Source organism: Oncorhynchus keta, chromosome 29 (assembly GCF_023373465.1).
Source record: "Oncorhynchus keta strain PuntledgeMale-10-30-2019 chromosome 29, Oket_V2, whole genome shotgun sequence".
Lineage (NCBI taxonomy): Eukaryota > Metazoa > Chordata > Actinopteri > Salmoniformes > Salmonidae > Oncorhynchus > Oncorhynchus keta.
Genome location: NC_068449.1, coordinates 27,478,241 through 27,502,970, shown reverse-complemented (window position 1 = coordinate 27,502,970; position 24,730 = coordinate 27,478,241). Strand labels below are relative to the sequence as shown.

The 24,730-nt window shown below is 41.2% G+C and overlaps 2 protein-coding genes across 22 annotated transcripts in view; both read right to left on the bottom strand.

Annotated features, from left to right (window-relative positions):
* Positions 1 to 8,368, bottom strand: part of LOC118362658 (syntaxin-binding protein 6-like) — a 101,646-nt gene extending 93,278 nt beyond the window's left edge. For 14 of the 15 annotated variants that reach the window (XR_004821251.2, XR_008086250.1, XR_008086259.1 and 11 more), the window contains exon 1: positions 7,868 to 8,368. The gene's annotated coding sequence lies outside the window, so the exon portion shown is untranslated. The remainder of the gene's footprint in view (positions 1 to 7,867) is intronic. The other variant, XM_035743179.2, reaches the window with a different exon arrangement.
* Positions 8,369 to 21,986: 13,618 nt separating this feature from the next.
* Positions 21,987 to 24,730, bottom strand: part of LOC118362657 (fermitin family homolog 2) — a 90,154-nt gene continuing 87,410 nt past the window's right edge. For all 7 annotated transcript variants that reach the window (XM_052486344.1, XM_052486343.1, XM_052486345.1 and 4 more), the window contains one exon: positions 21,987 to 24,618. In XM_052486344.1, coding sequence (XP_052342304.1) covers positions 24,445 to 24,618 — 174 coding nt within the window. In that variant the 3' untranslated portion in view covers positions 21,987 to 24,444. The remainder of the gene's footprint in view (positions 24,619 to 24,730) is intronic.

Below are 24,730 nucleotides of genomic sequence, written 5' to 3'. Positions count from 1 at the left end.
ACAATAACTTTCCTAGCTAACAGCTAAATGTTTTGACTTTGTCATAGTTCTAATTCTATATTCAAGGCTCCATGTTGTCGTGGAACATATTCGTGTTATTTCCAACAACCAACAAGCAACTCCGCCTTAAATCCAGCTGCATATTGAACATGGGGACTGCTGAAAGGCCAGTCTCTTTGGCAATGAGATGGAGTGGCAAAGACTGGTAACAGACTACAGACATTCAATCTTCAATACCCTCCTGGATCAAGATCCCGGTTGCCTGAATTGTTTTGTGCGGTATGTTACAGAAACGTTATGAAAATCTAGATACCGCCCAACACTAATCTGTGCGCTAACCAACCCACAGTTGGAACACCGTGCCTGGTGTGATGCCAAGGTGTTATGTTTAACTTTCTTTGTGCCACATCCAGGGTTGTTTTCAGATGACAGTGTGCAGATCGAGCCAGTGAGACTGCGATAAGCAGGGGAAATCACATTCCTGGGGCTTATCTTCCATTCACATTCCTTAGAGAACGCTCCACACTCAACAGGAATAACAGCTACACTTCAGCTTTGCTCGAGTGTGAGTTTGTAGAGGGTGGCCTCTAACAGAGTAGAATGCAGGAAGGATGATGAGAGGGAGCCTGCTCTTAAACAGCTTTCTTTCAGGGGAGGAATGAGAATCTTCATATTGGGAAAAATACTATTTATTTCTAAAGGAATACAGTTGCATAGCGTATGGCAGGGAAAACACTGTGCTTGAAATGGATGCAGTATGTCGAAGATAGACCTACATTAAGTTGAAATGTTCCACAACAGCAGAGAGATTGCACAATGGTCTCACTGTCTGCACAATGTTTTTAAAAATGAGGTGACAACATTTATGCTATATTTATTCAAGGATCTAGGCCTAAGGTGAGAAATACAATGCAGAATAAAACATTCACTGAAAACAGTGGCATAGTTCCACATAAAACTATCACGATTTCATATGTAGTCGCACATTTGAGGTGAGAAACAGCACAACTATTCATTGAATGGTTTGGGTCAGGGCAGTTTTTTAGTAAGCCTACTCCTCTTAACATGAGCAGTAAGGAAATACTGGCACAGTGTTGTAGGACTGGCACAATTACCATATAATCGTGTAACCGACGGTTATGGATGAAGAGCGACATGAAATTAACAGTCATAACCGTTTGGAACGAACAGCTAACGAAGACTGCATTTGTGCGGTTTACTCCATTTCTGCAATAACAGACTCATTTTTTTACCCATCTTTTTCGTGATTTCCAATTGTGATCCAATTACAATCTTGTCTCATCGCTACAACTCCCCAATGACCTCGGGAGAGATGAAGGTCGAGTCATGCGTCCTCCCAAACATGCTTCTTTACACCCGAAAGCCAGCTGCACCAATGTGTTGGAGGAAACACCATTCAACTGACGACCGGAAGTCGCTAGAGCACAACGAGCTGAGTAATGCCTCCCCGGACAAACCCTCCCCTAACCTGGACGATGCTGGGCCAATTGTGTGCAGCCCTATGGGACTCAGTCACAGCAGGTTGTGACACAGCCTGGGATCGAACCCGGGTGTGTAGTGACGCCTCAAGCACCACGATGCAATGCCTTAGACCGCTGCGCCACTCGGGAGGCAATAATATGGACTCTTAACAACGGGTTGACAATTTTTGCCCCTTGCTGAAACAAGCAAGGTATTGTAGCAAACAATGAATAGAATGGACTTTGAACCTCTAACCCTGGCAATTTGACTGGTTATCTTACGGGTATACTGGCAATAGCTACTTGGTATTATGATGCAATAATTTACATTTACATTACATTACATTTCCATGCCAATGTAGAATGTTAACTGATATGGCTCATGCAATGGATTTTTCATAATGTCAATCGAGTTGAATCAACAAAAATCACAGCACATATTGTTGGGTACACATCCTGCTTTGCACTAATGGGTACACTCGCAATGGCTGCCAGTCCACCCATTATGCCATCATTGACTTGAATGCGGACGCCCGTTCTATTCATTCTATTGAAGTGCCTTCAGAAAGTCCTGACTTATTCCACATTTTGTTGTGTTACAGCTTGAATTCAAAATGGATTAAATAGGTTTCTCTCTCTCTCTCACACACACACACACACACTTTTAGAAATGTGTAATAGTATGCAGAAGCACCCTTGAGTCATGTTTTTTGTCTGTATCAGCTTTGCAAATCTGGGTTTAGGATTTTTTACTCATTCTTCCTTGAGGATTTTCAAGCTTTGTTAAGTTAGATGGGAAGTGGTGGTGAACAGCCATCTTCAAGTCTTTCCAAAGATTTACAATGGGATTGAAGTCTGGGCCACTCAAGGACTTTCACATTCTTCTGAAGCCATTCCAGCTTTGCTTTGGCTGTATGCTTGGGTCATTGTCTTGTTAGAATGTAAATCTCACCCCCAGTCAAAAGGTTGTTTACACTCTTTAGCAGGCTCTCATTAAGCATTTGCCTGTATTTGGCGCCATTCATTGTTCCCTCTATCCTTACCAGTCCCTGCTGCTGAAAAGCATCCCCATAGCATGATGCTGCCACCACCATGCTTCACGGTAGGGATTGTGTTAGAAGGGTGATGAGTTGTGCCTGGTTTCCTCCAGACATTACACTTTGCATTCAGGACAAATAGTTACATTTGTCTCAGACCACAGAATATTTCACATGCCTTTTTGCAAATTCTAGGCATGCTTTCATGAGCCTTTTTTCTCAAGAATGGCTTCCATCTGGCACCTCTCCCATAAAGGACAGATTGGTGAAGTGCTGTAGAGACTGTTGTCCTTTTGGCAGGTTCTCCCATCTTAGCCAATTAACTCTTTAGTACTGTCAGTGTGGTCATTGGGTTGTTGGTCACCTCCCTGACACAGGGCCTTCTTGCCTAGTTGCTCAGTTTAGTTGGTCAGCCAAGCTCTAGGCAGAGTCTGGTTAGTTCCATATTTTCTCCATTTCCCAATGATAGACCACTGTGTTCTTGGAAACTTTCAAAACTAAAAATGTTTTATACATTTCCCCAGATATGCCTCATGACAATTATATCTCAGATCTACGGACAGTTCCTTGGACTTCACGGTATAGGTTTCTGCTCTGACATGCACTGTCAATTGTGGGACCTTATATTGACAGGTGTGTTTATTACTAAATCATGTCAAAAGATTTGAATGTGGTTTCCGTCTGGCCACTCTACCATAAAGGCCTCATTGCTGCAGAGATGGGAGAACCTTCAAGAAGGACAACCATCTCAGTAGAGGATCTCTGGAGATCTGTCAGAATGACCATCGGGTTTTTGGTCACCTCACTGACCAAGGCCCTTCAACCTCAATTGCTCAGTTTGGCCGGGCCACCAGCTCTAGGAAGAGTTGATGGTTTCGAACTTCTTCCATTTAAGAATGGAAGCCATTGTGTTCTTGGGGACCTTCAATGCTGCAGAAATGTTTTGGTACCAGTCCATAGATCTGTGCCTCAACAAAATCTTGTCTCGGAGCTCCATGGACAATTCAATCCACCTCTTGGCTTGTTTTTTGCTCTGACATGCATAATCAACTGTGGGACCTTATTGACAGGTGTGTGTGCCTTTCCAAATCATGTCCAATCAAGTCAATTTACCACAGGTGGACTCCAATCACGTTGTAAAAACATCAAGGATGAATCATGGAAACAGGATGTACCTGAGCTCAATTTCGAGTCTCATAGCAAAGGGTCTGAATAATTATGTAAATAAGATATGTTTTCAATTTCCTAAAATTTCTAAAAACCTGTTTTTGCTTTGTCATTATGGGGTACTGTGAGTAGGTTGGCGAGTCAAGAAATTAATTTAATCCATTTTAGAAATAAGGCAGTAACGTAACATAATGTGGGAAAGGGGAAGGGGTCTGAATACTTTCCAAATGCACTGCAAGTATTACAAGAAAAGTTATATAGTGTCAATAGATCTTCCTTACCTGTAAAACAAACAAAGATCCAAACTAGCTGAAGTATGACAAATTGGAAACCTGTTATTTAAGTATCACTTAACCTGTCATGGCTGCAATCCCCCTATCGGGATAATTGTCATCAACAACCTCTGAATAGCATAGCGCTACATACAATAAATATTACTATAAATATTTCTATTCATGAAATTACAAGTGCAATATAGGAAAACACACCTTAGCCTTTTGTTAATCCACCTGTCGTGTCAGAATTTGAAATTATGCTTTACAGCGAAAGCAATCCAGGCGTTTGTGTAAGTTTATTGATCGCACAATAAAACATCAAGTACACTTAGCATCAGGTAGCTTGGTCACAAAAATCAGAAAAGCAATCAAATTAATAATTTACCTTTGATGATCTTCGGATGTTTTCACTCACGAGACTCCCAGTTACACAACAAATGTTCTGTTTGTTCCATATATATCCAAAATACCTCCGTTTGTTTGTTGCGTTATGTTCAGAAATCCACAGGAAAGAGCGGTCACGACAACGCAGACGAAAATTCCAAATAGTTTCCATAATGTCCACAGAAACATGTCAAACGTTTTTTTATAGTCAACCCTCAGGTTGTTTTTAAAATATATAATCGATAATATATCAACCGCAAATGTCTTTCACAGTAGGAGAGGGGAAAACAATGGCTGTCCAAATTCTGTTGCGCAAGCAAAACTCATGTTACCACTTGACGCGATGTTATCGTTCTGGCTCATTTTTCAAAATAAAAGCTTGAAACTATGTCTGAAGACTGTTGACAACTTGAGGAAGCGATAGGAAAAGGAATCGGGTTCATAGCCCTTTAAATCCAGCAAAGGGAGGCTATGGAACATGGAGTTTTCAAAATAGAAGCCACTTGTTTTGATTTTCCTCAGGGTTTCGCCTGCAATATCAGTTCTGTTATACTCAGACAATATTTTGACAGTTTAGGAAACTTTAGAGTGTTTTCTATCCAATACTACTAATAATATGCATATATTAGCAACTGAGACTGAGGAGCTGTCCATTTACAATGGGCACCTTTTCATCCAAGCTACTCAATACTGCCCCTGCAGCCATATGAAGTTAACATTCCCTTAGCGGTGTTGGTTTTGCATGAATATGCTTTGTAATTTGTATAAAGTGTGTTAAGGTTGTTTGCCCATACACACTTGCCTAGTGATGTCATTTCATGTGCGCATCCTCCAGCCAAGTGGTGGGATGGGACAGTGTGTTCCCATGTTGAAACTTCATCGGAAACTAGCAAGGATGTTTTTTTCTCCACTCTCCATTATATGAGCCACTGAAGACAGGAAACTGGCCTCGTTAGTTCGGCTATCTTCTCATTGCACAAAAAAGGAGTGTCTCCACTTTCCCTTCCAGCAAGCATGGCAGTGGACATTCATAGAAACCCCAGTCAAAATCATCACACCATGTGTAATAGGTTAGTCTAATTATTTCCAATAGCCTATCTTTCATGGTGTACTTGAGCAGCCCAAATGTTGCAATGAAATACTTCATGGGAGTGTGGTGTGCATTTGGAGTTAATTGGGTTGGTCAACAGCTAGGAGATAAGAAGTAGTATTAAGGAGAGCAAGAGATGAGGTGAATAAGGTGGAAATAGCAGCCCTGCATGGCCCCAACCCGTCAGAGAATTGGCAATACAGAGATAGGATTTATCTGCAATGAGCAATTACCACCCAGCTAAAAATGTATTGCATTTTCCAAATGACTTTTTCCACCCTTTGGCTCCAATACAAACTCAAGCTCAGCATTGTAGCACTATGGAACTGGGAAAAATAACAATGTTCAGAGGGAAATTATTAGTAACAGCCTGATTTTAGTGGGGTCACACCTTACATTACCTTCCACTCATGCCATTTGAGTAACCCTGAAGGCTACTGTAATTACCCTAGTAAAAAAACAAACATGTTGTTAGACTTGTTACATAATCATTTGGGGCTAGCCTAATTGCTTTGCAATGACATAAAATTAAGAGGTTTTTGACATTACTCAAGTCCCATATCATAGCCACTAAGTTATGACAGAGTAATATTGTAGGTTAGCAAGGTTACAGCAACATGCACATGTGCATGAACTAATAACAAATGAATTGCTTTGATATGGTTTTGGAGTAGGGCCAATAGCCCTGCAAAATGATACAGTTTCCACAAATGCTTCACTTCAGAACATGTGTTCCATAGATTCAGCAAGCCATGTGTTCCGCTGTGTCCTACACTCTCCTTGTAATGTTCCATAGGATCATGTGGTACACGATTGTATTTATTAAAGTGAAAATGTGGAAAATGTTCTCTCTCTGTGTGCAGGTGTGTGAGAGAGCAGAAGTCAAGTACTAACCCCTTTTTAAATCAGCTGTCTGAGCATTGCATTGTTACACATACAATAGTATCTGGCCATTAGCCTGGTAAATATGACTTTTTTTCTCATGGAAAACCACCTTCCATTAGGGTTACTGCTTTCAACAAGAGTTTCATATGAACAGGACATCCTGGGTTTTTATAAACCATAAAAGTCAAACAAACTTATGATCAATGATAGTCATGTGACTTTTCCTTATTGCTGGGTGTGGCATTCAAACAAATCAAATCCCACGAATATAAATGACTTTCTCAATAGCCTGACCAATGACTATTTATGAATGGAAAAAGCTATCGATCACGTAATACAATTCGTTCCTATGAGAACACCAAATAGTGCTTTTGAAGCCAAGGAAGTCTTAAAATGTCGTTTCGTGTGGGAGATTTATGTAGACATAACATGAGCAGCTTGAGCTACTCCAGGTAGTGACGTTGCAGGCTAGCTCAGTGCTGCCCCCTCTCATTGAGTATCTCAAGCAGCATTCCGACCGGGGTACTTACTGCAGGCTGCCAATAGCCACTACATGATCCTTATAACTTATTCTGTGTGCGATTTCAGAATAACCGGTTCAAGGACATACATCAAGTGTAATATAAAATTGCCATTTTCCCATTCCCTATAAATGTGAGATCCGGTTTTCTGCAAAGAATGCCTGCAGTACCGTGCTCGGCCTTGAACGTCGTGGCTTCAGTGAGAGGGGTCAGTCGTTCTCCCCTGAGCCTGACTGACATTTTCTATTAAGTTCAATCCACAGTTAATGTCTTAATATACAGATGAGCACATAATAATGAGCTTCAGGTTATGAAAATGTAGCTCTTGCAATAAAGCATCCTTATATGAAACTAGCAGGATGCATTATTATCAGGAGCATAAATTAAATATTTGCCATTCTATGAAGCTTGTGAGAAAAGCCTCGATCTGATGATCGGGGGCTATTTGAAGTTTGAACAATGTCTAGCTAGTGTTCAAAACACCAGTCTAAGTTTGAAAATTATATGAGCATGGGAAAAATCAGACTTCAAAATTAGGCGGCGTGGTTGCTGTGTACTGTGAGTTGCATGCCTTCGAAATACATATTTTGCAATAGTCGAATGTTCTGTACAATTTGAACAAACTTTACTTTGACAGTGTAGCACTGAAATGAACTTGGTGTCAGACTTAAGCCCAAAATACTTAAATGACTTGTTTTGCGTGCATTTTACAAATGTAAGTCTTCAAATCCTGATTAATCGATTGAATTAATGTTTTGACGTGTGCAATAGGTCGTAAACTAATGTATAGCCTTTAACAGTAGCAACGTCTAGGGGATATTTAGCTGAATCTTGCTACAGGCACCGTGAAGACAGAGTGACACAAACAGGACTCTGCGCTCTAAATGTTAATTGTTGAACGAAAGTCCAGTACAAACGTAGATAACTTACTCGTCACACAATTTGAACTTGCTATTATGTGTATATAACATGTTCATAATGTGAAAAACCCAGAGTAAACAGAACAGTAAATATAAAAGTAACTCACTTCTTCTTAGGCGACTGGTTCAAGCGTCAAAGCCTCAAAGGATATCACCGTGAGTCCATGAACTTTCACTTGCAAAGTCGTTCCTATTATCCAATCAAAGTAAAAGGTAGCATGTCCTTTTTTGACATTAGAAGTAGCCTAATTTCGTTCAACAGTCGTATTTCAAAGAAAGACAGAGCGCCTCAAACTCTCGCAGTGCTGGACTACTAGCGCGCCACAGCTGCTGTCTCGATGGAAGAGCAGTAGCAGGTCCTCACAGCAACTTTTCCAAACCGCCAGTCACGTGGAGTAGGCGCTACGTAAACGCAATCTGGATTTTATTTGACTCTCAAAAACACTCCTCCAAAATAACAAGTCTGTTTGCCATGATTTACAGTTGTTTTCCTTCGAATGAGAAGGATTTATAGTTGTTGTCCTTCTATATTTTCTTACTTTGCTTGCTATCAAATCTTAAATATTGTCTTTGAATGGGCCTATGCATCCATGATAATGCATTCAATCTCTCTTTTGGTTGGCCAACCAAAATTATTTTTCAATTGTTGTCTATAAAGCCAATATTCATGAATATTCATGAAGCCAATATTTGCAACACATTTAATTGCCTGGAATTATTGCTTGGAAACGTACAGTATGTATATTTCCTTGATGAACTGCACAAAGTTCTGCACTAATTGACTGGTAGCCTATTGGGCTAAATAAATGTTGTCAATGTACACACCACATGCCTGCTCTCCCAAAATGCCAGCTGTTGCCACCCTGCCTGCCAGTGTGTTCATTCCCATAGCCATGCCAACAGTGTGCTGTTCCATAGGAATTCCCACAGACTGTGCCCAGTTTAAGAAATCATAGACTCCATGGCTTAGTTTTTTTTTATAGCGCCCCCCAGACCATAATTCCACCCACAGGATTTTTTGGGGGGGCAGGGTCTGAAAATAAATCTGCCTTTTAAAAATGCATTTCATGCAATTCCACCTCATTTACATGATGGAAGACATTAACTGAATATTTTTAATACCACACAAATGACTGAAATGAGTGGCTAGTCTGACACTGACAAACTGAGATTAAACTGGTCTTGACTTCAAACCAACAATAGCCCAGGCCAATGAAATGACACACATATTGTACAATATTAGGAGGAGATGTATATTATAGGCTACAGTAAGCTGCTAATGATGAAGATGAAGCCATAGGCTACTCATGGTGATGGCCGATGTGCTTGTTGTGGCAATAGCTTTCCAAATCTACACCAATGTGCCGGAGGAAACACCGTTCAACTGATGACTGAAGTCAGCCTGCAGGTGCCCGGCCCACCACAAGGAGTTGCTAGAGTGCGATGAGCCAAGTAAAGCCACCCCCAGCCAAACCCTCCCCTAACCCAGACGATGCTGGAGCAATTATGCGCTGCCCTATGCGACTCCCGGTCACGGCTGGTTGTGACACAGTCTGAGATTGAACCCAGGTCTGTAGTGACGCCTCAAGCACTGTGATGCAGTGCCTTAGACCACTGCGACACTCGGGCGGCCCTGAAAAAAACGTTCTATTTGTTCTACAGACAGCAGTGGGCATTTGCTTTCCAAACTGAACATTTTTTCCGCGATTGTGTTTTGAAATCTGCAAAAAGCAAACCTACAGCCGCAACCAACCATAGAAATATAATCCATAGATGGCAGTTCCCATTCAAGTCAGGGCTGGCACCCACTGCTAGTTTACCCATGAGTTTAACAGTCAAATTGCAAGGGTAAGAGGCTCCAAAACCTTTCTATGCATTATATGTCTATGGCCACAACGCCAAAACTGCGGACTCCCGACTGTAAGTACAGTTGAAGTCGGAAGTTTATATACACCTTAGCCAAATACATTTAAACTCCGTTTTTCACAATTCCTGACATTTAATCCTAGTAAAAATCCCTGTTTTAGGTCTCTAAGGATCACCACTTTGTTTTAAGAATGTGAAATGCCATAATAATAGTAGAGAGACTTATTTATTTCAGCTTTTATTTCTTTCATCACATTCGCAGTGGGTCAGAAGTTTACATACACTCAATTAGCATTTGGCAGCATTGCCTTTAAATTGTTTAACTTGGGTCAAACGTTTCAGGTAGCCTTCCACAATCTTCCCACAATAAGTTGGGTGAATTATGGCCCATTCCTCCTGACAGAGCTGGTGTAACAGAGTCAGAAATGTAGGTCTCCTTGCTCGCACACGCTTTTTCAGTTCTGCCCACAAATTTTCTATAGGATTGAGGTCAGGGCTTTGTGATGGCCACTCCAATACCTTGACTTTGTTGTTAAGCCATTTTGCCACAACTTTGGAAGTATGCTTGGGGTCATTGTCCATTTGGAAGACCCATTTGCGACCAAGCTTTAACTTCCTGACTGTTGCTTCAATATATCCACATAATTTTCCTCCCTCATGATGCCACATATTTTGTGAAGTGCACCAGTCCCTCCTGCAGCAAAGCACCCCCACAACATGATGCTGCCACACCCGTGCTTCACAGTTGGGATGGTGTTCTTCGGCTTGCAAGCGTCCCCCTTTTTCTTCCAAACATAATGATCATTATGGCCAAAAAGTTATATTTTTGTTTCATCAGTTCAGAGGACATTTCTCCAAAAAAGTGTGGTCTTTGTCCCCATGTGCAGTTGCAAACTGTAGTCTGGCTTTTTTTATGGTGGTTTTGGAGCAGTGGCTTCTTCCTTGCTGAGCGGTCTTTCAGGTTATGTTGATATAGGACTTGTTTTACTGTGGATATTGATACTTTTGTAGCTGTTTCCTCCAGCATCTTCACAAGGTCCTTTGCTGTTGTTCTGGGATTGATATGCACTTGTCGAACCAAAGTAAGTTAATCTCTAGGAGACAGAACGCGTCTCCTTCTTGAGCAGTTTGACGGCTGCGTCGTCCCATGGTGTTTATACTTGCGTACTATTGTTTGTTTGTACAGATGAACGTGGTACCTTCAGGCGTTTGGAAATTGCTCCCAGGGACGAACCAGACTTTTTGGGGTCTACAATTTTTTTTCTGAGGTCTTGGCTGATTTCTTTTGATTTTTCCATGATGTCAAGCAAAGAGACACTGAGTTTGAAGGTAGGCCTTGAAATACATCCACAGGTGCACCTCCAATTGACTCAAAATATGTCAATTAGCCTATCAGAAGCTTCTAAAGCCACAACATCATTTTCTATAATTTTCCAAGCTGTTTAAAGGCACAGCGAACTTAGTGTATGTAAACTTCTGATCCACTGGAACTGTGATACAGTGAATTATAAGTGAAATAATCTGTCTGTAAACAATTGTTGGAAAAATTACTTGTGTCATGCACAAAGTAGATGTCCTAACCGGCTTGCCAAAACTATAGTTTGTTAACAAGAAATTTGCGGAGTGGTTGAAAAACGAGTTTTAATGACTCCAACCTAAGTGTATGTAAACTTCCAACTTCAACTGTATACCGTTAACTGCCAAAATAAAGGAAACACTTGAGTAAATGAGGGATACAAAGTATATGTTATGGTGTGAGGGGCATTTTCCTGGTATTGTTTAGGTCCACTTGTAGAATCTATGCCGAGGCGCATTGAAGCTGTTCTAGCAACTTGTGGTGGCCTAACACCCTTTTAAGACACTTTGTGTTAGTGTTTCCTTTATTTTGGCAATTACATGTATGTGCTTGTGATAAAACTTCATTCACTGCTCATAATAATGTCTGGAACGGAGCAGATGGAATGGCATCAAACACCTGGAAACCATGTGTTTGCTGTATTTGATACCATTCCGCTGGTTCCACTCCAGTCATTACCATCAGCCCATTCTCCCCAATTAAGGTGCCACCAACCTCCTGTGATCCACAGTAATGATTTTTTATAAACTATTGATCCTCTGTGGGTAAATTATGCTCTCTGGTGTGTTTTGAACATTGAGAACATTCCTGTGATAGGCAAAAAAAAGTATGTTATTTGTATATGTATTTTTGGGGGGCCCAGCCCCTGAATGACATAATTGACCAGTCACATTTATTTGTTATGCAGTTTATCTTTATTTTTCTATGAATCAGTTACCCAATCAAGGCAGGGCCACCCACTTATCCATGTGGACCCCCTACCTTCTCTCCTCCCCCATCTGACAATTAGCATAGCAGCAGGCAGCAGCAGGCTATCCACACTCATTGTGGTAGGCAGTTGCAGTAATATATATACACACACATATATATATACACATATATAATCTATACTGTATTTTTAATATATACTGTATTTTTGTACTTTTTAGATCCAACCCCGGTAAGCCCCTGCATTAATAATCAGACCCTGAGTGTGCTGTGTCCAGTTTTCTGCTTGGTTGTGTGCGAGTCATCCAGTTTCTTTAGAGACCTCTAACTCTTGTCCTGGCAGAGTTTCTCTTTTATACACCAAAGACAGGGAGAACAGGTTTAATATGTGTCTCAGTAGTTTAAAAAAAGGTTCTCCTCCTTTTCTTCTTTCATGACTGGTCACGAGGAAAATAAACTAGCAAAGGAAATAATTGAAGACTATTTGAACATTATTGGGACACTTGGATGGGGCTATGACAACGGTGATCCATGATTTTTGAATAAGAGATTATAAATCCTCTCACTATCTATCACCTATTTTCTTGTTGCAGAAAGTACTGCACCAGCCATTGCTTCCTTGCTTTTCATAAAACACTACACTCTTTGTAGTCCTGTTGACTTGATCATAACATCAACCACTGGCATGAATCCACCATTCTGGAGAATTAGGGGTAAGGTCAGTTTAATTGCCCCATGAATATGAGTCATTTGGAGATCAGTATAAAATTCTCTAAGCACAAGCACTGATAGTCCTAGATATACAGTAGATTATGTTGGCAGTCATAGAAAATAGACCTTCAAAACTTCCTCCAGACCAATTTCCAATAGTTTGTGAAGTTCTGTGTTGTGTTTTCAATATCTCAGAACCATGCAAGCATCTAGTTCAACTTGTGGAGAGCGTTCATTGAAATAATTTTTGACTGTGATTCTTGGGAATCTTCTGGGACATACTTTTTCCCCATACCTCTGCAATGTGATTTACTGGGTCTTTATTATTGCTAGTACATTTGAACCTGTATGTTGTATGGTTGCAGTTTGCTGCTCTTACCAAGAGCCAACTGGACAGGACAAGGTGGAGGCAGGGATTTCGTAGCATTACCGTCTCTACGGTACCCCACTCTGACAAACAGACTCAAACTAATGTCATATTTCCTCTTCAGTAGTTCCATGTGGAATGTGTGTATGTGTGTGCGTGTGTGTGTGAGAGAGAGAGAAACAAAGAGGGTGAGAGAGAATCCAGGGGGTTAGAGAGGGCCATCAGGTATTTCCTGCCGGCTTGTCTGGGAATTTGGGCAGCTGTGTTTCTCTGAGGAGAGACTGGGAATTTGAGAAGCGGAGACGATGAAAGAAACTAAACCTTCAGCATGAAACTGAGTCAAGGTTACAAAGGCTCAACTCACCTCTCAAACTGCAGGAAAGGATTGCTCAATACGTGGAAAAACAGAGAGTAGTTATTGCTCAATTCTGTAAGATCTTGTAAATAGGTGTTTTGTACACCACAGAGACCAGACAGATGCCACATATTCAGTTGGGCAGAAGAGGCTATGTGGACGTGCCAGATGGGTGGAACACTTTTTTTTATGGTTGTTATCTACCTATGTATCTATCTACAGTGCCTGTCAAAAGTTTGGTCACACCTACTCATTCAAGGGTTTTCTTTATTTTTACTTTTTTCTACATTGTAGAATAATAGTGAAGACATCAACATTGTGAAATAACACATATGGAATCATGTAGTAACCAAAAAGGTGTTTAACAAAACAAAATATATTTGAGATTCATCATAGTAGCCACCCTTGATGAAAGCTTTGCACACTCTTGGCATTCTCTCAACCAGCTTCATGAGGTAGTCAACTGGAATGCATTTCAATTAACAGGTGTGCCTTGTTAAAAGTTCATTTGTGGAATTTCTTTCCTTCTTAATGCGTTTGAACCAATCAGTTGTGTTGTGATAAGGTAGGGGTGGTATACAGACGATAGCCCTATTTGGTAAAAGACCAAGTCCATATTATGGCAAGAACAGCTCAAATAAGCAAAGAGAAACGACAGTCCATCATTACGTTTAAGACATGAAGGTCAGTCAATGCGGAAAATTTCAAGAACTTTGAAAGTTTCTTCAAGTGCAGTCGCAAAAACCATTAAGCTAAGATGAAACTGGCTCTCATGAGGACCGCCACAGGAAAAGAAGACCCAGAGTTACCTCTGCTGCAGAGGATAAGTTCATTGGTGTTACCAGAAATTGTAGGCCAAATAAATGCTTTACAGAGTTCACAGCATTCTGACAGCACAAAGCACTGTGTAGCAATAAGACATCCTATCTGGTATGCGCTTAATGGGACTATCATTCGTTTTTCAACAGGACAACGACCCAACACACCTCCAGGCTGTGTAAGGGCTATTTGACCAAGGAGGAGAGTGATGGGAGTGCTGCATCAGATGACCTGGCCTCCACAATCACCCGAGCTTAACCCAATTGAGATGGTTTGGGATGAGTTGGACCGCAGAGTGAAGGAAAAGCAGCCAACAAGTGCTCAGCATATGTGGGAACTCCTTCAAGACCGTTGGAAAAGCATTCCTCATTAGGCTAGTTGAGAGAATGCCAAGAGTGTGCAAAGCTGTCATCAAGGCAAAGGGTGGCTGCTTTGAAGAATATATTTCTTGATTCCATATGTGTTATTTCATTTCATTATTCTACAATGTAGAAAACAGTCAAAATAAAGAAAAACCCTTGAATGAGCAGGTGTCCAAACTTGGCTACTTTGAATAATCTAAAATATATTTTAATTTGTTTAACACTTTTTTGGTTAGTTTTGATGTCTTCACTATTACTCTACAATGTAGAAAATAATAGAAATAGAGAAAAACCCTAGATTAAGTAGATGTGTCCAAACTTTTGACTTGAACTGTATCCACACCGTATCCATCTATCTAATATAACTTTGTGATTGGTTGAGGAGCAGTATTGCAGACCCTAGCACTCCCTTTTAGTTCCATCACCCTGAGGGCTGCTTTCACCCCTTCCAACCCTTGCAACACACACTCCTCACACACACACCTCTCACAGTGGAAAACATAAACATCATTCCTGCCCATGACATCACTGTGGTGGAGCTAGAGTTGGGCTCCGGGAGAGGAGGGAGTGAGAACAAGGCGCCATAGACCCGGTGTAGAGAATAGGGTAAACAGTGGGATGAGAGGGGAGCGGAACGGCAAGGCCGGACCCTCTGCTCTTCTCCTAGCGCGGGTCGCTTCCTCCTCTCCCCATGCGGACAGATGGCTGCCTCCTCTGATTCAGAGGGGTTGGGTTAAATGCGGAAGACACATTTCGGTTGAATGCATTCAGTTGTGCAACTGACTAGGTATCCCCCTTCCCTTCCTCTGACTGATCAAACACTCCATTCAAACAGGGCATTCATGTGGCTTGTTGTTTATTCAAATCAGTATGTTGAAGAGTTCATACCCTGGTCATTACAGTGATATCGGATTACGTGAGAAATGTAGGAGAGAATTGGTCTTTTATTATCTGATGGGTGGGAAAGCAGGGCATGAGATCTGCATGTAAGATTAATATACATGTGTATAGTTTATAGAGGAGGACAAGGCTTCATTTCTAGCGTGTGTGTTTGGTTGTGTATCTCCTTGAACCAAACAGTGGGAGTAAATCAAACAACAAAGAGCATGTTTTATATTCTTTCATCAGAGTGATTTACTGGCTCTTGTTAAATCTTGTCTTATTTTTCAACATTTCAAATCAAACAAATGTTATTGGTCACATACACATTTTGCAGATGTTATTGGTCACATACACATTTTGCAGATGTTATTGGTCACATACACATTTTGCAGATGTTATTGGTCACATACACATTTTGCAGATGTTATTGGTCACATACACATTTTGCAGATGTTATTGGTCACATACACATTTTGCAGATGTTATTGGTCACATACACATTTTGCAGATGTTATTGGTCACATACACATTTTGCAGATGTTATTGCAGTTGTAGTGAAATGCTTGTGTTCCTAGCTCCAACAGTGCAGTAGTATCTTACAATTTACAACAAAACACAAATCTAAAGTAAGATAATTGAATAAAGAAAATATATATTAGGATAAGCAATGTCGAAAGTAGCATTGACTAAAATACAGTAGAATATAATACAGTATATACATATGAAATGAGTAAAGCAGTATGTAAACATTATTAAAGTGATTAGTGATTCCATGTCTATGTATATGGGCAGCAGCCTCTAAGATGCAGGGTTGAGTAAAACGGGTTGTAGCCCGCAAACGATGGCTATTTAACAGTCTAATGGTCTTGAGATAGAAGCTGTTCTTCAGTCTCTCTGTCCCAGCTTTGATGCACCTCTGCTGACCTCGACTTCTGGATGGTAGCGGGGTGAACAGGCCGTGGCTCGGGCGGTTGATCTCCTAGATTAACTTTCTGGCCTTCCTGTGACATCGGGTTCTGTAGGTGTCCTGGAGGGCAGGCAGTGTGCCCCCGGTGATGCGTTGGGCAGACCGCACCAATAGTGGACATCTTGAAGCAAGTGGGGACAGTGCATACCCAAATTATTTTGTTCCAATTCGAGTAGATTTGTGTTAAAGTCAAACGCTAATCGTCATTCATCTCACAACCTTTTATTAACATTAGACAGGAGAGGCGGGCTGAATTTCTGTGACACGTCACCCATAGCCAAACCATTTATTTGAGTCACACAGTTGGGTCGTGACCTGACTCGCATTATAAATAACCTAACTTTTCTTGTGTTCTGCTTTATGTCTCACGATTCCCTTGTTCAATTAAAGTTGCTCTGCTCGAGTGTATCTCAGTTTAATACCTAATCATACTCTATTCTAGCACAATGCTCCACACAAGCGGAAGTAATTAAGCTCTGTTGAGCATTCCGAATTGGATCAGATTCGCTATGGTCATACGACTGAACATTTCTAAAGAAAACAATGAAACCGTGTTTAAAGTGAAGGTGCAGTATGCTTTATAATTCCAACTACTACTTCCTTGATGTTCGGTCAGGCATAACGGTTCGTCTTTAGAAAGACTTTCTCTGCTGTCGAACAATGTGTCACGTGACTAGGATTGTTCAATGACCTTTCAATCACAAGGTGAAAGCAGATCCACTCTACACTATAGCCTGGCCTGTGGTATACACCAGGAAGAAAAAAGAGTAGACTGTACACAAACATACACTTGTTTTGTGCTTGCTGTGTTACCTTACAACACTTCCCGTTCAACAAATATGTTTGAACAACACAGTACTATGCAATTATTTCATCTCAGGGGAACCCTTATTGAGTACTGCTGTGAATACATTATTTCATCTCAGGGAACCCTTATTGAGTACTGCTGTGAATACATTATTTCATCTCAGGGAACCCTTATTGAGTACTGCTGTGAATACATTATTTCATCTCAGGGAACCCTTATTGAGTACTGCTGTGAATACATTATTTCCTATCCCAATATGTTATATAATGTTTATCAGCAAAGAAGAAGAATCTGCGCTCCAATATAAACTCATAAATTAGTTTGAACATGATCACAATAAACACATAAGGGAGAATTGACATGTATTGCAGAGCAATTATATACTAAATAGTGGGCCGCCAACGATGCACTCTAGAACTGATGTTAAACTGGAAGGAAGCTTTACATGTTGCCAGTGCCTTTTCATATGGAGACTTCCCTCAGTTTCCTGCTGAAATGGCTTCTATCATTGAAAAGACATTTACAGCATTTTGATTTTCTATATAAACTCTATAAAATCACTTTGATTAGACTTTGAGGCAATAAGTATGAATCAATTAAGGGCTTTCAAGCAGTCACAAGTAATTCATTTCTGGTCAAAATAAATCGTACTTGTAGTAGGGCGGTAGGTAGCCTAGCGGTTAGAGCACCTGGCCAGTAACCAAAAGGTTGCTGGTTCAATTACCCGAGCTGACTACATGAAAATCTGACGATATACCCTTGAGCAAGGCTCTTAACCCTGATTTGCTCCAGGGGTGCTGTACTGCTTGCTATGACTGACCTGGTAAAACAACACATTACACTTAACCTCTCCAGTGTGTGACAATATGAAGTGCATTGTGCTAACACTGAGAAAACATTTCATCTCGCGCTTTGCCTAAAGGCAGCATCTTAACTTAGACGTGAAAGCAGGAATTTCAGAGGAATCCCTGTATCGGTTAATATTCAGCCATGTGGAGTATTACTGATACAGTGCTAACTAAATGGGCTGTGATGCATCCAACATTAGTCATCACTAGGACCCTGACCAAGAAAAAAAAAATGGCCATTAGTTATAGTTTATACAGCCAATATAGAACCTACAGTATATCTTGGGTCTTTCTTCATCAGAACATTTCACACCGCCTCACTTATCAGCACAACGCACTCTGCTCACAAGAAATAATGCATTATCACGGTCTGGGACGAATGAGATCCTTAGTGCAGTCTTCTATCTTTACATATACACTACAGTTCATATCATAGCTTCTCCTCTGCAGTCCCTGTATCAACTGCAGAGACCTCATCTTCAACACATCCCACCCTTGTCTCCCCATGTCCCCAGCAGGCAGTAATCAGTGCCGACTCTTTGTTTTGTTGTCAGATAACTGTCAGCCGGCCAGCTAATTTAGCCAATCAATGGCCAGACAGCCCCTGGGTATGACAAGCAGCTGAGGATCCAATTCTATTTTCCAAAGTCCAATTCGGTCTTTATTACAGTCAGAGTGTCACATCGCGAAGTTGTCATATGTATACTGCAGAGGGCTAATGTGGCGACACGTAGGCTGTCGGATCCCGGGGATGAATGGTGGCGACGGAGCTTATTGCCTATTACGTTTCTATGGTGGAGGGTGTTAGAGATGTGAAGCAGCAGATATGGAATCACTAGATACCTGGAAACAGATGAGCTGACTTAGAAAAGGGTAGATGTGGACCCGGTGGGTGGCTCCTGTCACAGTGTCACAGCCAAGGACAAGATCATTGATAATAATAATAAATTTATAATTGATTGTGTTGAGGTGATGTCATTTGGCAACACACAAATAAGAGAGATCTCGCTGAGACCTCTCAGACAAGGCGGTTTCTTCCAAACGTAACGAAATAGGCTACTGTACGTAATTCATTTGCATACATTTTTATTCCTCCCTTGGCTATCGTTCTCAGTGGTTTAGTGTTGAGATTGATGTTTTTTTACAACTCTTACACAACATGTAATTTAGGCCTATGTCAATGGAGCACTTCTCCCACACCCCACAAACCCCTTAGGACATGCAGGTCCCAGCACCCCTGACTCATTGTTGATCCTCACACCCGTTTTCCATGTTCTTAAATAAGGTCAATGCTCCAGACTGCATTAGCAGTCGTGTGAGAAACAATATTTTACTGAATTAAAGAGGCTTTCGGGGGCGACGATAATGCAAATGAGCCAATTTTGAGTCAGAATGCCTGAAGCTGCAACCTACCCTGGGAGAGGATTATACCTTGAGAGGTTCTGACTAAGCACAACTAGAGAGATAATGTTTACCAAGATGCAGATTTGACTTGGGAAATTATATTTAAAATGTGATTATTTTGTGATATTTAGTTAGAATTTGATAATAAAAAAAAAGAAATCTATATAATTTGGGAGTGTGTAGAGGGGTGTTCACAGTGGGCCTGTGAAAGTAACGACTGGCCGCAAATTATACGAAAACTGTTGGCTCCCATTACAGACACAGCTCATCTCTATAAACATCATCTGACCTCATCAAAGACACCCTTAGATCATGTGCCAAAGTCTTTATGACGTACAAGCTTCACACTTAAGGCGCATGCCCTGGCCCCAGCCAACAGGTCCATCACTGACATCTGTATGTATCAATGGTCCTTGCTAATCAAACAAGGCTGAGGACATTAAATACAAGTTGAGTGTTTAATGATTGACTTGACATCATTTGATGTGCGTGCACTAATGTACCTTAACCATGTGCGCTCCATAGCACCTGAGGAAACGAGTACCCTCTACAGGCAAGGAGAAATCCTACAAGGTGAACATAATACATCCATTGTCCAGAATGCAATCACTGTCCAGAATGCAATCACTGTATTTACTAAGGCAGCATCTGAACACAAAGACAAACATGTTTCCCCAGTATGGGAAGATGCCTTAGTCCTGAAATAAATAAATATCCAACTCCTAAGAATGACTGTTTAATTGCCCATTGGTTTATAGCCTATTGTGGTCTGCTTTCCTGGACGGCATTACACTATTCCAATGTGTAACATTCACTTTTCCGATAGACTGGGAGTATAGAGTTGCCTGCCAAATACAGTTGGCCTTTTGATGCAGTCATGAGTAAATGTAAGCAGTGCACACATTTTAAACATCAACCTCAATGAGGATGAATGTGTACACGTATGTACACACACACACACCTAACATTAGGAGCACCTTCCTAATAGTTGCACCCCCCCAAACAAACAAAAATCCTCAACCAATCAAGTTAAAATTAATCAACCCTCAGTTCCATTACCATAACTAGGTATGAAGAAGATGAGGAAATATGCTTCCTAGAAATTAAAGCACTGTGGAAGACAGCTGGCACTTCAGTAGTTACAGGTGGTGTCAGATACCTTCCGTGTAATGCATGTCATTTAATTAAATCAGTTGAAACGCAATGCAATTCTATTCAAACTCAACGGGGTGGATTTTCTTTGAAGAATTCTACTCCTTCTGCTCACATCTTGGTGGACGTCACCCTGTTGTACCATGAGGTCACAGGAATTCTGTGACACTAGGTGGAGTGGCGACGGGTTGAGGACAGGCACTTCCCCACTTCCCATTCAGCATCACACACAATGGGAATATTCCCTCTGGAGAAGACCCAGGGAAGGGAGCGTGGGGAAAGGATGTGGCTGGCTGTGAGATGAGGAACTGACACAAAAGCACACTGAGGACACACATACAGCTTTAGTTGGTTGAGTGACATCCTCCATGCAGATATACATGTCTGAACCACTGCCCCTAATAAAAACAAGGGTGCTTAGAATAGTACTTTACTGTGTAAATGCTACTGCAGAAGAATGCCTCGTTTTGTCCCGATTCTGTCATTCTGACATCTTTTTGAAGGGCAGGGTGTTCCCTGTAGATTTCATTGTACCCAGAGCTACACAATTAACACCTCATCTGACCTCAGGACAGGACTGGACTGAGGGTGGAGACGAGTGGACAAGCACTGAGTCCTATTCACATAGAGGGATACTGAATGTAATAGCCCAAGGCAGTAATCTTAAATAATCCTACATGCTCAGATGTCTCTGCGATTCCATGAACATGACTAGATTATACTACCCATTTTGTTTTCTAAACTGCACTGTGATGTGCATGTTAACATTTTCTCTCCGATAATGTAGCTACAATCACACATGTATAATCCAAAGAGACAGAATAAATCCAACCGTCTACACCTCTGACACACCTGCTGAGCATCCCCCCCATGACCCCCCCCACCTCTGTCGCCTGTCTGAGTCACACCCCACCACCTCACCCTACAGGATGCAAAGACACTGCGGGCACCAGGTGGCCTGAGTGCCATCATCATGGCACCTCCACACCATAGATGCTCCACAGGTGACAGACGGACGGTTGCCGTGGCAGGACGGGGAGCCTGTAAACGAAGACGGTTGGTAACTCTGAGCTCATTTTAACTCCCCATCAATCTGCCACTCTGTTTGACAGATGCCAGATAACATTGGAAGCCGCTTTAAGAACAGTGAGTGAGTGACCTTTAGAGAAGTTTGGATCCAGTTCTGGATATGATGTGAGTGCAGCAGTGGGTGGAAGATGGAGTGGTTACGTACTGCCCTCTGGTGGAGACAGGGTAGAATCACCCAAATTTAAATTGTTGCAGATACAGAAAATTACATATTTGAGCTTTAAAGTGGTATCCTGAATGATTTCTGGTCCTCAGTAATCATTACTGCCTCGATGTTTGAATAAGTAGGAATATAATATTATAACTCAAACCTTAAATAAAAAGTATTTTTATTTTTTAAAATAAATGCATTTCTTTGCAGTCTGAAAACAGCAGGCCATGCACTGCTGCTCTGGACATTGGGGGCAAACAAAAAACAACATAGTAGGAAAAAAATAGGCTAAGCTTCCTTCTCTTCAGTTAATTTACGCTCGTTTGTCTCAAACACTAGGTTCCATCTCAACTAAAAGGGTCTTCTTCATACCAAAAACATTGTTCAAAGAAAAGCTACAATGGTGATCAAATCTGAAAATTAAGTGATATATTTTTTAAAGGCACTGAACAGAGTAAGAGTTTGATAGCCTAGGGAGGTGTCATTGGTGAAATGTTAGAGCTAGAGCGCAAATTCAGTGCCAAAAAAAAAGGCAAGAATAGAAATTAGCAATGTAATTCTGCTTATAGGAGTAGCAAGAAGAAAAAAGTACATTGAAAAGCCCTTTTATCAATGTTTCTGAGTATAATAATAATAATAATAAGTAGTGTGAGACAAATCTTCATTAACTTTCTACCAACCTGGAGTTTGAGACTAGTGTTATCTTCATATATAGATCATGTTAACTCAATAAGACCGTAACATTGGCAGGCACAAATCTTCATACTACACAATGTTGACTAATGGCTCCCCGCTCTTATCTGGAAACAAAAATACACCCCCAAAAAAAAAAAGCAGCAACAAAAGAACAACTGTACAATTCAATTAAACCTGTGTTTTTACATAAGTTACAAAAAATGAACACTTCATTTAATGTTCCTTCATACCGAGGAAAAAAGAAACCCGGACTTTGCATAATTCATTCATCAAACTTGGGTGACCTATTGCTGGTGCGTAACAATGAAAACGAGAACTGAATAATAGTAATACTATACGGTGTAAGATAAAGAACGTCGATAACATAAAGGAGGCGGCTGCATTTGGGAACGCTGTTATTGGTAATATCCCTCCAGCTGTACTATACATGCACAATGCAATGGCAAGGGTCTGAGTCTCAAGGCAGAGCTGAGGCCTTTCCTACATGCTGTGGGCATCTGACAACCCTGTGGCTGGCAGCATGTACCTGAGCCACATTGTTATGTTCCACAATAACATACTCATTCGCATTTTCAGTAATTACCTCAGGACTTGTCAACATAACCAGAAGAATAACTTCTCAAACAGAGTATCCTTGAGTGACCCCTTCTAGATGATCAAGCACCACACTGACATATTTTAGCTGTAAGAACTAGGCATGGTTATTCAGGTGTTTACAGAACACATTGTAGGACATTCACCCTGGTTGAGCTCTGTGTATATTCAGAACCGGTTTTTCTGACATACTAACTAATCAAGACAACAGGAAAACACGACTGTAGGTGTGCACCAAGGCTTGTTTCAACTCTTCAAGCACACTACTGAACACAGGGGAGAGGAAACTGCCACTGGAGGTATGCTCAGAAAGAAAACACCATTAAAAAAACATTAATTTAACTACTACAGCTTATTCATATAGGGATCATATGTACACTGGAGAAGTGCTTACACGTGACTTCATATGGACTAGTTAGATCAAATGAAAATCCTTCATTGGGTGGAGAGGACAGTCTCTCCTTGAGCTATGCGTTCCTCGGCCTTTCCTTAATGACGGAAGGAAATTACCCCATATCACTTCCTGTCTCTGCCAAGGAAGTAAAAGTGTGTCGCCGTTTTGCTGATACTCTTACTTTGGTGATTGCTACTGCCTACATTGATAAAGGGAGTAAATATGTGGGTGTACAATACGTGAGAGTGAAGTGGCACTCCGCAGCATAAATTAGACAGAGTATCATATCACAGGAGTAGCATGTGAGGCAAAACCACTGGCCACTTCAAAAACTAAGTAGAGCACCACATCTTACTAAAATGCCAAATTAAAACAGGAAAAACAAAAAAAAACATGGATAAATAAATAATGTGATTCTTCATTAACACATGATTTTGTGGTCTGGTCGGATTACGACGACGTAGTGGGGTTGCTGACGGGCCAATTTGATCAGTTCCTTCAGGTGAGTCGGAGTACAGGGGGGGGGGTGTAAAAAAGTATTTGTGAGGGAGAGGTCTCCTGACATGTGATACGTTCTCATGGACATAGCTTTGTGATAGCTGCTTGAGGAAGTAGACGATGTCCCCTGTGCATTGGAGAATGATGGGGAAGCCACAGGCAGGGTTCGGAGTTCAGAGATCATCTGGGCTGCAGCATTGCGCAAAATATTAGTGTTTACAAATACCTTTGTCAGCATTAACGCAACAAAAAATAAAGGGTGTCAGCTTCTTAACAGCAATAACGATAGTGGGCAGCCGTGTGGGCCTCTTCAGCACAGCTCCAAAATAAAACCAGCAAAAATATATAACAAATAAAATAAACTGATAAGATCTAGTCCCCCCCATCCCTCCCCTCTTGACCCCTAATCTCTGACCCCTGGAATAGGGTAGTCAGACTCAGACCCAGCCGCTGGTCAGCTTGTAGAACATCTCCTCATCCAGAGACTCGTTCTGGTCCTTGGCGCGCGTGGACAAGAAGATGTAGCCTCCGATGAACTCATGTACCACCTTACAGTCCACCTCCGCACAGATGAAGGCCAGGCTGGGCTCATCTGCAAACTCCACCGTCACCTAGGGCACAGGGTGATCACACAGTCAAAACCATAGGACTTTACTGACAATTCATTTAGTAAAGATGAAAGATTTACATGTGAAATGCCATGTTAAGATGGTAAAGCGAAAA